The sequence below is a fragment of the Dermochelys coriacea genome, chromosome 4 (genome assembly GCF_009764565.3).
Source record: "Dermochelys coriacea isolate rDerCor1 chromosome 4, rDerCor1.pri.v4, whole genome shotgun sequence".
NCBI classification, from domain to species: domain Eukaryota; kingdom Metazoa; phylum Chordata; order Testudines; family Dermochelyidae; genus Dermochelys; species Dermochelys coriacea.
The window spans coordinates 140845252-140857436 of NC_050071.1; the positions used below are offsets into that span (position 1 = coordinate 140845252).

The following is a 12185-nucleotide window of genomic DNA, read 5'->3' on the forward strand; positions in this document are numbered from 1 at the left end:
CCCTTCCCAAGATGTAAAAGAGCCATCCTGAGTCTTCAAAGCCTCTTGCAGGAAGTGCTGATTCAAACTACAGGTTAAGGGGCCATCTCAGTGGGAGACCATCACCCCTGCCCTGGCTCAGTTGGAACAGAGAGAAAAAGGACACTCCTGTAAGAGGCTCTCAGAAGATCCGGCATAACTGACAGCTTCTGTGCCATAGCAAATTCAGCATTAAGCTTTCCACCCACTGCTTGTCAATGGGTCCCTAATTGCTTCCGTGGGAAATAAGTGGCTCCGGAATCAGTCGCGGAGGCAGGACATTTGGAGCTCTTAATTAAAGCACTTCTATGGCAGTGCCTTGGGATTCAGCTAACGATTATTGTGCATCTACTGTGCCCGGAATGCAGCTGTGTTAAGCCTGCTGGAGTTTTGCGGACCATTTTGTCAGGTGGCGTGTGTTGGGCACTGAAAAAGGGACCTCATTGTGCCAGGATTGGGAGCACTTTGTCCTGGCTGGCCAGGTAGCCATTCCCCCACCCTCTCACTAGGGGCACTGTTACAAAGCCTGTTTGTTTGGAGGTGATGTAATACACATGGGATATTCGCAGGAGCAGAATTGGCACCGAGCATTGTTCCAGAGAGTGGCATCAATAGATCTTTTCATGATCCTGAATGCAATCATAGCTTCTGTGGGGCAGCCTTTGCTGTGGTATGGCATTGAGGTGGCTTAAGAAAATTATGGAGAAGGGGTTGGAAAAAGAGCCCATGATTATTTTCACAAGCACCGGGGTGTACATGCAGGTGCCCTGGCCAAATTACACCAAGAGTCATTTCAATTCTGCCTCCCTGAAACGTCCCTTATGATTTCAGTGGAATGCCATATTCTTGGCTTCCTGCTCTGAACAGTTATGCAGCATTGCTGTGCGCTGTTGAACAGCTCCCTCTGCGCACACGCACACCAGAACTGGCTGCATCAGAGTGGCAGGTGAATTGTGCCTTGTATATCCAGCCGCTATTAGATTAAAGGTGCTGTATAGATGAAATGTTATATAACCTGTTGCTTCTCCCACCCCATTGAAAAGAGCTATTTTCACAGCAACATGATTGTGAATTTAGTTTTAAATATCACCAAGGAATTTCCCAAGAGCTTTTCCATTTTCCCCTCTAGTCTATTTTTTGTCTTTTTAAATACGCAGATTTACGCATCAATGAATATTTATATTTCCAAGTGCTGAGTCCCGGAGATATCCGCTACATCTTCACTGCTACTCCGGCCAAAGATTTTGGAGGCGTGTTTGTAAGTATGAGGATCAGATATGTATTAGGCCTTTCATTTCTAGATTTTCTCAACGGCAACTAGTGGATTTGAAACCTGATCTTCATGTGGTCGTTTCTTACATTTGTTGCCCCTTAGAAACAGCGGGCCAGATTCTGAGTTCAGTTACATCAGTGTCAATTATTGAAACTGGTGGTGTTATTCTGATTTACACTCCTGTAAGAGAGCTCCGAGCCTGGCCCGATGTGTGTAGATTGAACTTTGGAATTTGCCAAGGAATTCTGACGAAGCTACTCCAAAATCTCTGTGATCCACTTACCTTCTCTTGGGAACACTGCAGTTCCTGCTCAATCTGGGACATGCAAAACAAATGAGTTCCTATGTTAACGTGGTCCGAAAAGCAGAACCAAGTGTAAGAAAAATGCTGGAACTGCTTAAGAAGTTATTTCTGCGAGATAGATTGGCGTGTGGGTGGCCAGAAATCTATCCAGCCTTGTGCAATTCAGTCTCTTTGTGATTTTGCCTGGGAGAGATTTGAGAGGGTATCAGTGCTATGCTGTGTGAGCTGCTCTCCCTGTCTGCCTAATCTTGTGTGAGATGCCTGGCCCGTAACTGATTGGCTAAGTGCCAGAATTATAAATTGTTATTATACTAACTGCAGAAACATCTGTGCAAGCAACTTGCATGTCTGAAATCCCCCATAGATGCAGATGACCTATTACAAATCTCCAACAAGCAACTACCAGTGCTACCTATGTACTAGTTAGTAGTAACACATTTTTAGCCTCAAAGTGTCTTTTAAACGTTAACTATATAACCATCACAACACCACTGCAAGGTAAGTAGATATTTTTAATCCCCATTTTACAGATTGGGGAAACTGAGGCAGATGACTTAAATGATTTGCCCAAGACCACACAGCAGGACAGTGTTAGAGGCAGGATTAAATTTCAAAAGTTCATGGCTCCTAGGCCAATGCTCAGTCCATGAAATCACAAGTTTCTAGCTCCGAGTCCTGTGTTTAGACCCTACCTCTGAGCTTCTAGGCACAGATCCTGAAAGCTATTTAGGCTCCTAACTTCCACTGAAATCAATGAGCATTAGGAGCGTGATTACTTTTGAAGATCTGGACCCTAGATTCTCTTTATACTAGAACAAGGGATACTGCCATATGTTGCCATTTCTCCACCATCAGCAGGGCATCCAGCATGGCATGGTAGAGAATGCCTCTTGCGGGATTCGGCTGAGATAAGGCCGAGGGCCTTATTCACCATTGCCCTGCACCTGGTGTGGTGCCAAGTGTGTGAGATGCTGCCGTGCTCATCTTGTCGGCGCTTTGCACAGGGCCATGGAGAATCGGGTCCAAAAGGAAGTAAACCAGCACAGAGCAAGGATGGGCAGCTGGCAGAGTGACCCAAGCGGCCGATTGGGGCTGCACTGTACACGACTCCGATGGACTGACAAGCCGGCAGTGCCTGTCCACTCTGCAAACTGTGATTCAGTGACTTGTACAAACGGGACCTTGGCCCTGTAATAAAAAAAGGAGGCGGGGGGGATGAGTTCAGTAAGAAATACATGAACAGACCTGCCCGAAGCTGCAGACTGGGCAAATCCAGCAAGAGGCATTTCTCTACCATGCACTGCATCTGGGACAGCCCTCACAGGCCAGGGAGATCAAAGACAGGGAGCTACATTATCTGGTTATGGACACGTACACCGGGAACACTCGTGTCCAATCCTGGATCCCTAAGAATAACTGCAGGAAGGAGCTGCCTTAGATGGGACCTCCCTGTAATTCCCTGCCTGGTCTCCTGCAGGACTGATGGAACTGTGAGCCTCCCACACTGGAGCTGAACCACACGCAGCAAGGAGAGGGAGTGCCATCCAGGGCTTAGAGCCCAGAACTGCAAGTCAAGAGACCTAAGTACTATTCCCTGCTCTGCCACGGACTCACTGTGTGTCTCTGAGCATGTCATGGAACTGCTCTGTGCCTCAGTTTCCCCATCTGTAAATGAGGGTGATAAGCATTGCCTACCTGCCATGGTTGTTGTGGGGGTTGAGGAATAGTTGGCAGAAAGAAAAGGAGTACTTGTGGCACCTTAGAGACTAACAAATTTATTTGAGCATAAGCTTTCGTGGTGATGAAGTGAGCTGTAGCTCATGAAAGCTTATGCTCAAATAAATTTGTTAGTCTGTAAGGTGCCACAAGTCCTCCTTTTCTTTTTGCGAATACAGACTAACACGGCTGCTACTCTGAAAGTTGGCAAAAAGGTGCTATGGCAAGGAAGAGGAAAGAGGAAGTACTAGCCAATACATTGTACTCAAACTCCTCTGATAGCTCCATCAGGTTTTGCAGGATTTAATATTAGACCATTAGGTGCTATAGACCTGCAAAGTATATAGGAGTCTAGCAGTAACAAGGCTAGATCTGACTGTCTTTGTAGTTTTCTTCGGGTTTAGTTAGGGGCAGGAGGGTGAGAACTGTTGTATGAAGCTGGCCTTAACCAGAACAAAGAGAGCCTGTTGCTGCAGAGCCCAGAATAGATCTATGTTAGCAAACCTGGCCGCTCCCCCTGCCCCAAGTGTTGCCCCCTGCCCTTACTCCCAGTCTGCTTTCCTTTCCGAGAACACAAGATACGAGCAGATACACCTGGTCCCGGCAGACCCTCCGGAGGCATGTGGGGAGCTAAACAATGGAGTCTTCATCCAAGATCAGATCGCCCTGGTGGAGCGTGGGTAGGTTTGATGATGGATCTGTTTTACTGATGGAAGAGGGGAGCTATTTATAGTGTGATTCTAGAACAGCGGCATGCAGGGAGTGGGCGGGTTGGGTTTTTTCCACCAATGAGATCAGGCAGAATGAAATCTGGCACGTCGCAGAGCACCTGCCTGGGGAACGGTCCCGTGGAAATTTCAGCTCCTGTTCATTTTTATCATAGTCCTCTGACAGCAGAGGCTCCTTTGCCTGGAGAATATTACTGAGATAGCTCTACTGCTGGCATTATAGCTGCGTAGCTATGCCAGTAAAGCTCCTCGTGTGGACACTCTTCTTCCGGGATGGTGAGTCCACCTGGGGAGCTGTGTATGTTGGTCATTTTTTCCCTGTAGACAAAACCTGAAACGTGATTCATCTCCCGTCCCCTGTTACTTTCTAGTCTGACTAAACTTACTCCATCGTCACCTTTCCACTCTGTCGTATGTCTGTACAGAGAGGTCCCGGAAGGAAGGCAGCGGCTACTGTTTAATATAAAGGAAACAGGCCAGTCATGTACCCCTTCCCCAGGGAATCCTCTGGCAGCTCTGAGGTTCATCTTGGGCAGTGTTTGGGGCATCACTCCTTCTCGTGAGACATTTAGGGGGCTGTGGAATGGGCCCAGGTGAGCCTCCCACAGACGAGGGGGCAGGTCTGCTGAGAAGGAAACCTCTCAGCTCAATCGGAGCTGGAGACGTCTGGTATGGGACTGCTGTCACTTACTCAGTAGCAGACGCTGAGGGGACTAATGTAGCTTCAGGAATTGTTAATGCCCTCCTGGATTTCCTTGAGGAAACTGAGCAGGGAACAACGCTGTCCCCCAACTCCACTCCTCCCGGGCCCTGCTGCCAAGGTCCTGCCTCCTCGTGATGGGCCCAGTGCTGCGAGGTATCACACTGGGGGAATTCAGCCCCACAGCAGCCCCTCTGCTCATGCAGAATCTTACCCCTGGCATTCTGAGAGCAGCTGTGTGGTCTAGCAGCCAGGAGCCTGGAGAGGCCCTACTCACTGGGATCATTTTCCTAAAGCATCCAGCTTTCCCCTGGCGATTGGGGCTTGGTTAGAGGAGGCTGAAGCCTCCTGGCTAATAACCACAGAACAGCTACAGCATGGGCACTGCCAGGGCCAGCCAGCTCTACCCTGCCCACCACCGCCCCAGTTCCGAGTTGCAGGGATGCTTTCCCAGGTGGAGAAGGAAAGGACCCATTCAGTCTTGGCCTCGTTGCTGAGACTTTGGGGGACTGTCTACACTGCAGCCAGGCAGCTAGCAGCAGCTGCTGCGGCATGTCTGCTGTTTCTAGCTGGTTAGCTCACTCAAAGCCAGCTTGGCATGCCCACACGTGCTGCAGTCACACCTCCAATTGTGTGTAGGTGGACCGTGCAAGGGCGCTGCTTATGCTGGATCAGCAGTTTTTGGGACAAGAACACCTGCTCCGTGGGTGCGAGACCACCTGCTCCCTGCCCGCCAGTCAGCAAGCAGCTATCTCCCAGGCACTGTTAGCAAAGGAGTCTGTGCTCCCAAGCAGAAGCCAGCAGGGCTGTGCCAGTGGAGGATTGCTGGGCAAGTGTCAATGTTAGGACAACGTCCCAGACAGGCCGGCGATCACAGCTGGCGCTGCATGAAGGGGGCCAATACAAGCCAACAGTTGCTCACTTGCTCTTGGGGTGGAGTGTTACCCTACAAGCGCTGGAGAGTGTAGCTGAGGTGCACTGAAGACCGAGAAAGTAAAAGAAGAGAATTAGGGGAGATGCTTTCATAGATCCCAAGTGCAGAAGGGACCGTGGTCTGTCCCTCTGCATAAAAACAGGCCAGAGACCTGCCCCACATGAATTCCTAGGGCAGAGCTTTTAGACAAACAGCTGAGTTCGATTTAAAACCAGCCAGTGACAGTGAATCCACCCTGACCCTTGGTAAGTTGTTCCAATGGTTAATTGCTACATATGCTGAGACAGTAACATTAATGAGGCCTGGTCCGAGCACAGGCCTGGGAGCCAGGTGCTGCAGAATCCTAACCCCAGCTCTGGCACAGATTCCTTCTGCATCCTGGGGCAAATCACCGCACTGCTTTGCCTCAGTTTTCTCGCCTGCTCCCTCACCAATGTCTCCAGGGTGTCGGGATAATGCTGGTGAAGCAAAGATGGAGACGTGCCCATTATTATTATGAACAATAAAAATCCTATGGTTAAAATGGGCCATTCACTTCCTATTCCCCCACTCAGACATAAGTGTGGCCCTTTTCACCCTTTGCTCTTGCGGGCGGCGATTGTATGAAGCGCACGAAGCGCGTCAGCTGGGAAGGGGTGATGCCTTTGAAGGGGGAGACATAGGCATTGCACTGTGCAGACCGCTGGCTGAGCGGGTCTCTGAGACACAGCGTTATGTCCTGCCACAGGGGTTGTTCCTTCTTGTCGAAGACGCGTGTCGTCCAGGAGCATGGCGGGAGGGCGGTGATTATCGCCGATAATGCGTACGACAACGACAGCTTCTACGTCGAAATGATCCAGGACAGCACAAGGCTGACGGCGGACATTCCTGCTCTCTTCCTTCTGGGCAGGGATGGGTAGGTGCCTTTCCCCAACATGCACACACACCTGTATCTTCACAGATTGTACCCCCCGTTGTACCCATGCAGCCCCATTGAAGTCAGTCTGGTTTTGTGGATGAAATGAAGATCGCACTGGCACCTTTGTTTCTGCCACCTCAGATGTTCTCTAGATTTTTAATGTCCGTGGGCTCTGGCCAGCCATGGAGAGTGAAGTGCTCCCTTTATCGGCAGCATGTTGATGTAGAATAAATGATAAAGCTAGCACTTAAAGCAGAGATCATAAGCTGCAGGTCATAGCCTGTGTCTCTGCAGGGCTGGCCCAGTGCTGATGAGCCACTGCGGCCCTCCACTCAGCCATCCCTGTTCATCCAGCAAGCAAGAGGCATCGGCAATCATACGTGGCTGCCTGGCTTGATTCTTAAGCATGGAAATTGTTTAGGCAGCTTATGTGCAGCGCTCAGTCTTCTGGCAAGTTGCCAGGGCAGCCGTCTGTCAGAAAATTCCGGCTTCCCCTGTTGAAGGCTAGACTCTACAAGGTGCTGAGTGTCCCATGGGAAGGGCTAAGTGACTTCACTTCCCTCCAAGGTCAGTGGGAGCTAAGGGTGCTCAGCACCTCCCGGAATCAGGCCCTGTCAGTGAGATCCTTAGTGGAGTCAGCTGAATTTGTTCTGTGGGGTTGAGTTGGTCTTGACCTTGCACTCTTGGTTGGCTCCAGCACGCGTCTAAGGACTAAGCGCCTCTTTCCCGACTCACTCCATCAAGATGCGTGTGTGTGTGTGTGTGTGTGTGTGTGTCTCTAGGTACATGATCCGACGCTCCTTGGAACAGCACGGACTCCCCTGGGCCATCATCTCCATCCCCGTCAACGTTACCAGCATCCCAGCTTATGAAATGATGCAGCCTCCATGGACCTTCTGGTAGTGGGGAGAGAAAGGGAAGGTCTTGGAGCCTTCTGGATGGATTTGTTGAAGGGATTGGCCCCTGCCTGCCCCAAAACTCCACAATCCAAACTTACTGGGTGATTCCCACCCAGTGCTGCAGCTGGTAGCCAGCTAAACTCCGACATCATCCTATCGTTCGCCGTCTCCACCGGATGACTTCCTCAGTAACTATTTCCAGGCAGGGAGGCAGACACCCCCAAGTCCAAGAGGCCAGAGCGCGCTAGAGAAGCATTTTGAGGTGCTGTCAGATAGCATTGCATTGCAAACAATGTCAGGTGCGCACGGCCAGTCTCAAGTGAAAAGATAAGGAGTGGATAAAGCGTAAAGAGGGGAAAGAGCAATGCACAGGGGATCATCCTGGGCTAATAGGACCCGCCAGGTTGGCCAGAAGTTTATATTTTGTGGCTGAGTGGGCCAGAAGCATAAACTCAGGCAAGACGAGGGTGCCTGGAGGAGAGAGGAAGTAGCTCTGTGTGGGTTTGTCTTTCGGAGATGGGGCTCAGAAGAGAGAGATCCCTCCTGTTGAAATCAATCGGAGTTAGCCACCTAAATCTCTTGGAGGATCTGGGCTCGGACTCCATCACGTCTAAGGGAACGGGGCTGCTGGAGCCTGAGGCTGGGCTGGAGACAGCCCATAACCACAAGCGGATACAGGAATATAAAGGGCCAAATCAACTGCATGGGCCAGATTCACCTCTAGCATAAGCCAGCACAACCCCCCTGGCTTCACCAGTGCATGAGCCTGACACGTTCCCTGGCGACTGCAAGGTGATGGGAGCCTCTAATACCTTATACTGTTCAAGGGCTTAATCCTGTTCCCTTCAGTCAGGTCCCAAGTCCATTGACTCAGAGCGGCTTTGGATCTGCCCCTCGGACCATGATTCCCAGTGGAGGCAGGAGCGCAGCGGTTTAATGGGAGGTGGGCGAAGCTGGCCAGGGCTTTGTGGCTTTGTGAGGGGCCAGAGCAGGGGGGGCTGGCCAGGGCAGGAGGGTCGTAAAGTTCCCAGCTAGGTTCAGAACTTGACCCCTTTTACGCTGCTAATGCTGAGGTTGTTCTGAGCCAGGGTCTCAGCTCAGGCCCAGCTCTGCTTCTGACCCTTGGGAAGCTTTAACACGCGGCGGTTCTGAGTTAAGGCTTGGCCAGGTCCTAGGGGCTTGGGGCCGTACGCTAGAGGGTGCAGGGTCAGGGAGCCCAAAGGCTGCCTGGCTGATGGGAGGCAGTGCTGGGTGTAGGATCAATCTAGACCAGTGTGGCTTTGCCCCTGGCTGGACCCCCTACGCCTTCCCCCAGCTAGCTCTGCCTCAGACGTGAGGCCAGCAAGGGGGGAAGGGAGCAGAGAGGAATGAGCAGAGAGCTCAGTGCATGGAGGCTGTTTGGAGTGGGTTGGGGAGGATGTCGGCTGCTGGGGATGAGGAGAAGGAAGGAGCTATAATTAGCAACGGAAGGGATGGTGGAGGCCCTTGGGAATGGAGGAGGGAGATGGGGCAGCCTTAACTCCCCCTGGCCCCCGGCCCCAGAACCCAGTGTACATGTGACACTCCCATGGATTGGAGCCTTGTTACCGTCCCTTGAATGCTGCAGTCAGGATTCATTTGTGGCCATGTGATTTGAAGCCTGGCCTTCTGCAAGATCGTGTAGCCCAGAGGCTGTTGCAACAGAGGGAGCCCAGGTCACTGGCATGTTCCAGGGTTGATGCATTGGGAAAGTCCCCATCAGACAGCAGGTTCCACTGACCCAGGACACACTCATGCCCAATCCTGCAAAATCCTGCTTGCCCTGCACTCCTGTTAGCTGAAGGTGGCTGAATGGCACTAGGGCTGCGTGGGTCTTGGCCCGGTTCGGCCTGGCTGCAGCTTTCAGTTCCTCCGTCACTGTCACCCAGGCAGGGAGTGTATGAACTGCAGCCCCACACCCTGCTAGCTTGTTCCTTCCATGCTGCTGCCGGCGCAGGGCTGGCAGATCCCACTAGATCATGCCCCCTCCAGCTCCCAGGACCTGTCTGACCCTACAGGTGCCAGCTGGCGTTTGCCTTCATGCTGTCAAGGCTATATTCATTTGTAACATGAACCCCTTCTTTAATCTCTCTAATAAAGCCTGAAGCTCTCAGCCGTCTGATTTCTTGACCTCCCATGAGTGAATGTATAGAGATTTATAACTGGGCAAAATAACATCAATTGAGGCACGTTTGGAGCTGTGATGATGCAAGGCTCCGTGCTTAGGTTGTTCCAGATTTGCTCGACAGGGCTGGGGAAGGAATGGCTGCTGCTGAGATGTATTTCTTAGGGGGAGTGCTGCATTTGTAGGGTCAGTGCCTGTTCCAGGGGCGGCTTTGCTTGGAGCCCAGAGGACCACATGGTCAGGAGAACAACCGTCCTCCCTGCCCTGCTCGGCCCAGCGCTTGGGCTTTAGGTGCCGGCAGAGAAGTTGAAGGAGCCACAGGTATGTCTAAGTTTACTGTCTCTTTGCTGTTAGCACATTGATTTGCTTTCGCCCACCCTTCACCATGAGAGTCACAGAGTTGTGTGCCGCTTTCCACCAACAGGGTGGGATGTCAGGGCTGGATTGGCAGGAACGAAGGCCAGGCAGGGCTGGGTCACAGCAGCTGTAGCGTGTCCTTCACCCAGCACTCAGCCCCACCCCTCTCCTGGAAGAGCCGACTCTGGGATAAGGGAAGGACGTGTCTGTTCCACAGCTGCGGATACGAACCGCGATGTTCCACTTGGAACTGGAATAAGAATCAATTGCTTTCACAAAGCCCACCAGCCATCAGATGGTAACTTCCAGTCACTACTAGCCTGGGCTTGCTTTAAACTAGACCATCCCTGACAGGTGTCTCTAACCTGTTCTTACCTAAATCACCCCTGCTGCAGATAAAGCTGATTACTTCCTGTCCTAGCATCACTAGGGCCCTAACAAATTAACGGCTGTGAAAAACGCATCATGGACCGTGAAATCTGGTCTCCCCCATGAAATCTGGCTATGGTAGGGGGGTTGTGGTGTTGCCACCCTTACTTCTGCACTGCCTTTAGAGCTAGGCGGCTGCTGGCCGGGTGGCCGGCTCTGCAGGCAGCGCTGCCACTCGCACCAGCACAGAACTAAGGACGGCAATACCACGACCCTCCTACATAATAGCCTTGTGACCCTCCCCTTTTGGATCAGGACCCCCACGGTTACAACACTGTGACATTTCAGATTTTAAAATCTGAAACCATGACATTTAACACAGGTTTCAGAGTAGCAGCCGTGTTAGTCTGTATTCGCAAAAAGAAAAGGAGTACTTGTGGCACCTTAGAGACTAACAAATTTATTAGAGCATAAGCTTTCGCGAAAGCTTATGCTCTAATAAATTTGTTAGTCTCTAAGGTGCCACAAGTACTCCTTTTCTTCATGACATTTAAGAGTTTTTAAAGCCTCTGACCATATTTACCAAAATGGACCATGAATTTGGTAGGGCCCAAACCACCCCCAAACGTGGAGAACAAGGGATCACCATCCATGAGTAATTCAAAGAAACAGGCCCAGCCCCAGGTCTTACCACTTTCATTTTATTGAGGTCACCGAAGGGCACGATGCCACAGGGATGGCAGTGGGACGGGTGACACGGACCAGGTGCAGCGCTTTATTGGCTGATATCGTTGGAGAGGGAGGATGTGCCCATCTCGGCTTCGCAAGTTCCCCCTTAGATCTTACCATCAAAAGGACAGACCGAAACGGACAGAAGAAACAGTTCCACAAAGTTCAAAGCTGTGGGAAGCTTGCAGAGTCCAAACCCGCGGGGGGTTATAGTGGGTTGATTTATTTTCATTCCGGTGGATACCAGCTCTCTCTCATCATGCATTATGTACAGACAGACACCACACCGATTGAAAAGCTCTACTGCCTTCAATCTCACCACACTTGCATCAGTGTGAACACAGTGATTAGAGGTGGGGTGTGCAGTAGCCCCTCTCTATGGGGTAGGGTTGCCAACTCTCCCGGTTTCGCCGGGGGTCTCCCAGAATTGGGCTCTATCTCCTGGAGGCTACTAAAACCAAAATAGGAGATTTCAGGCCGCTGAAAGTCTGGCAGCATGGCAGGGCCAAGGCAGGCTCCTTGCCTGCCCTGGCCCTGTGTCACTCCTGGAAGTGGCCAGCATGTTCCTGGGGGCCGGGAGGGGCAGGGAGTCTCCAAGCGCTGCCCCCACCCCCAAAGCTCCCATTGACTGGGAATGGCAGCCAATGGGAGCTGTGGGGGTGGTGCCTGCAGGCGGGGGCACTGCGCAGCACCTCCTGGCCGCCACAGGGACGTACCAGCCACTTCCGGGAGCAGCGCAGGCAAGGAGCCTGCCTTAGCTCCACTGTGCTGCTAACTGGAAGCCACCCGAGGTAAGTGCTGCCTAGCCAGAGCCCTCACCCCCTCCTGCACCCCAAACCCCTGCCCTAGCCCTGAGCCCCCTCCTGCATCCAAGCTCCCTCCCAGAGCTGCACCCGCTCCTGTACCCCAACTCCCTTCCCCAATCCTGAACCCGCTCCTGTACCCAAACTCCCTGACTCAGCCCTGAGCCCGCTCCTGCATCCAAACTCTCCCAGAGCCCGCACCCCCTCCTGCACCTCAACACCCTGCCCGGAGCCCCCTTCTGCATCCAAATTCCCTCCCAGAGCCTGCACCCCTCACCCATTCCCACAGCCCAACCTCCTGCCCCAGCGTGGAG

General features: G+C 52.1%; 1 protein-coding gene across 10 annotated transcripts in view; it reads left to right on the forward strand.

The window, feature by feature from the left end:
* The window catches only part of PRADC1 (protease associated domain containing 1), a 15230-nt gene extending 5629 nt beyond the window's left edge, over positions 1-9601 (forward strand). For 9 of the 10 annotated variants that reach the window (XM_038399212.2, XM_038399215.2, XM_043512798.1 and 6 more), the window contains 4 exons: positions 1176-1276; positions 3882-3991; positions 6401-6568; positions 7354-9601. In XM_038399212.2, coding sequence (XP_038255140.1) covers positions 1176-1276; positions 3882-3991; positions 6401-6568; positions 7354-7474 — 500 coding nt within the window. In that variant the 3' untranslated portion in view covers positions 7475-9601. Of the gene's footprint in view, positions 1-1175; positions 1277-3881; positions 3992-6400; positions 6569-7315 lie in introns of all 10 variants that reach the window. The other variant, XM_043512801.1, reaches the window with a different exon arrangement.
* Positions 9602-12185: the final 2584 nt, after the last annotated feature.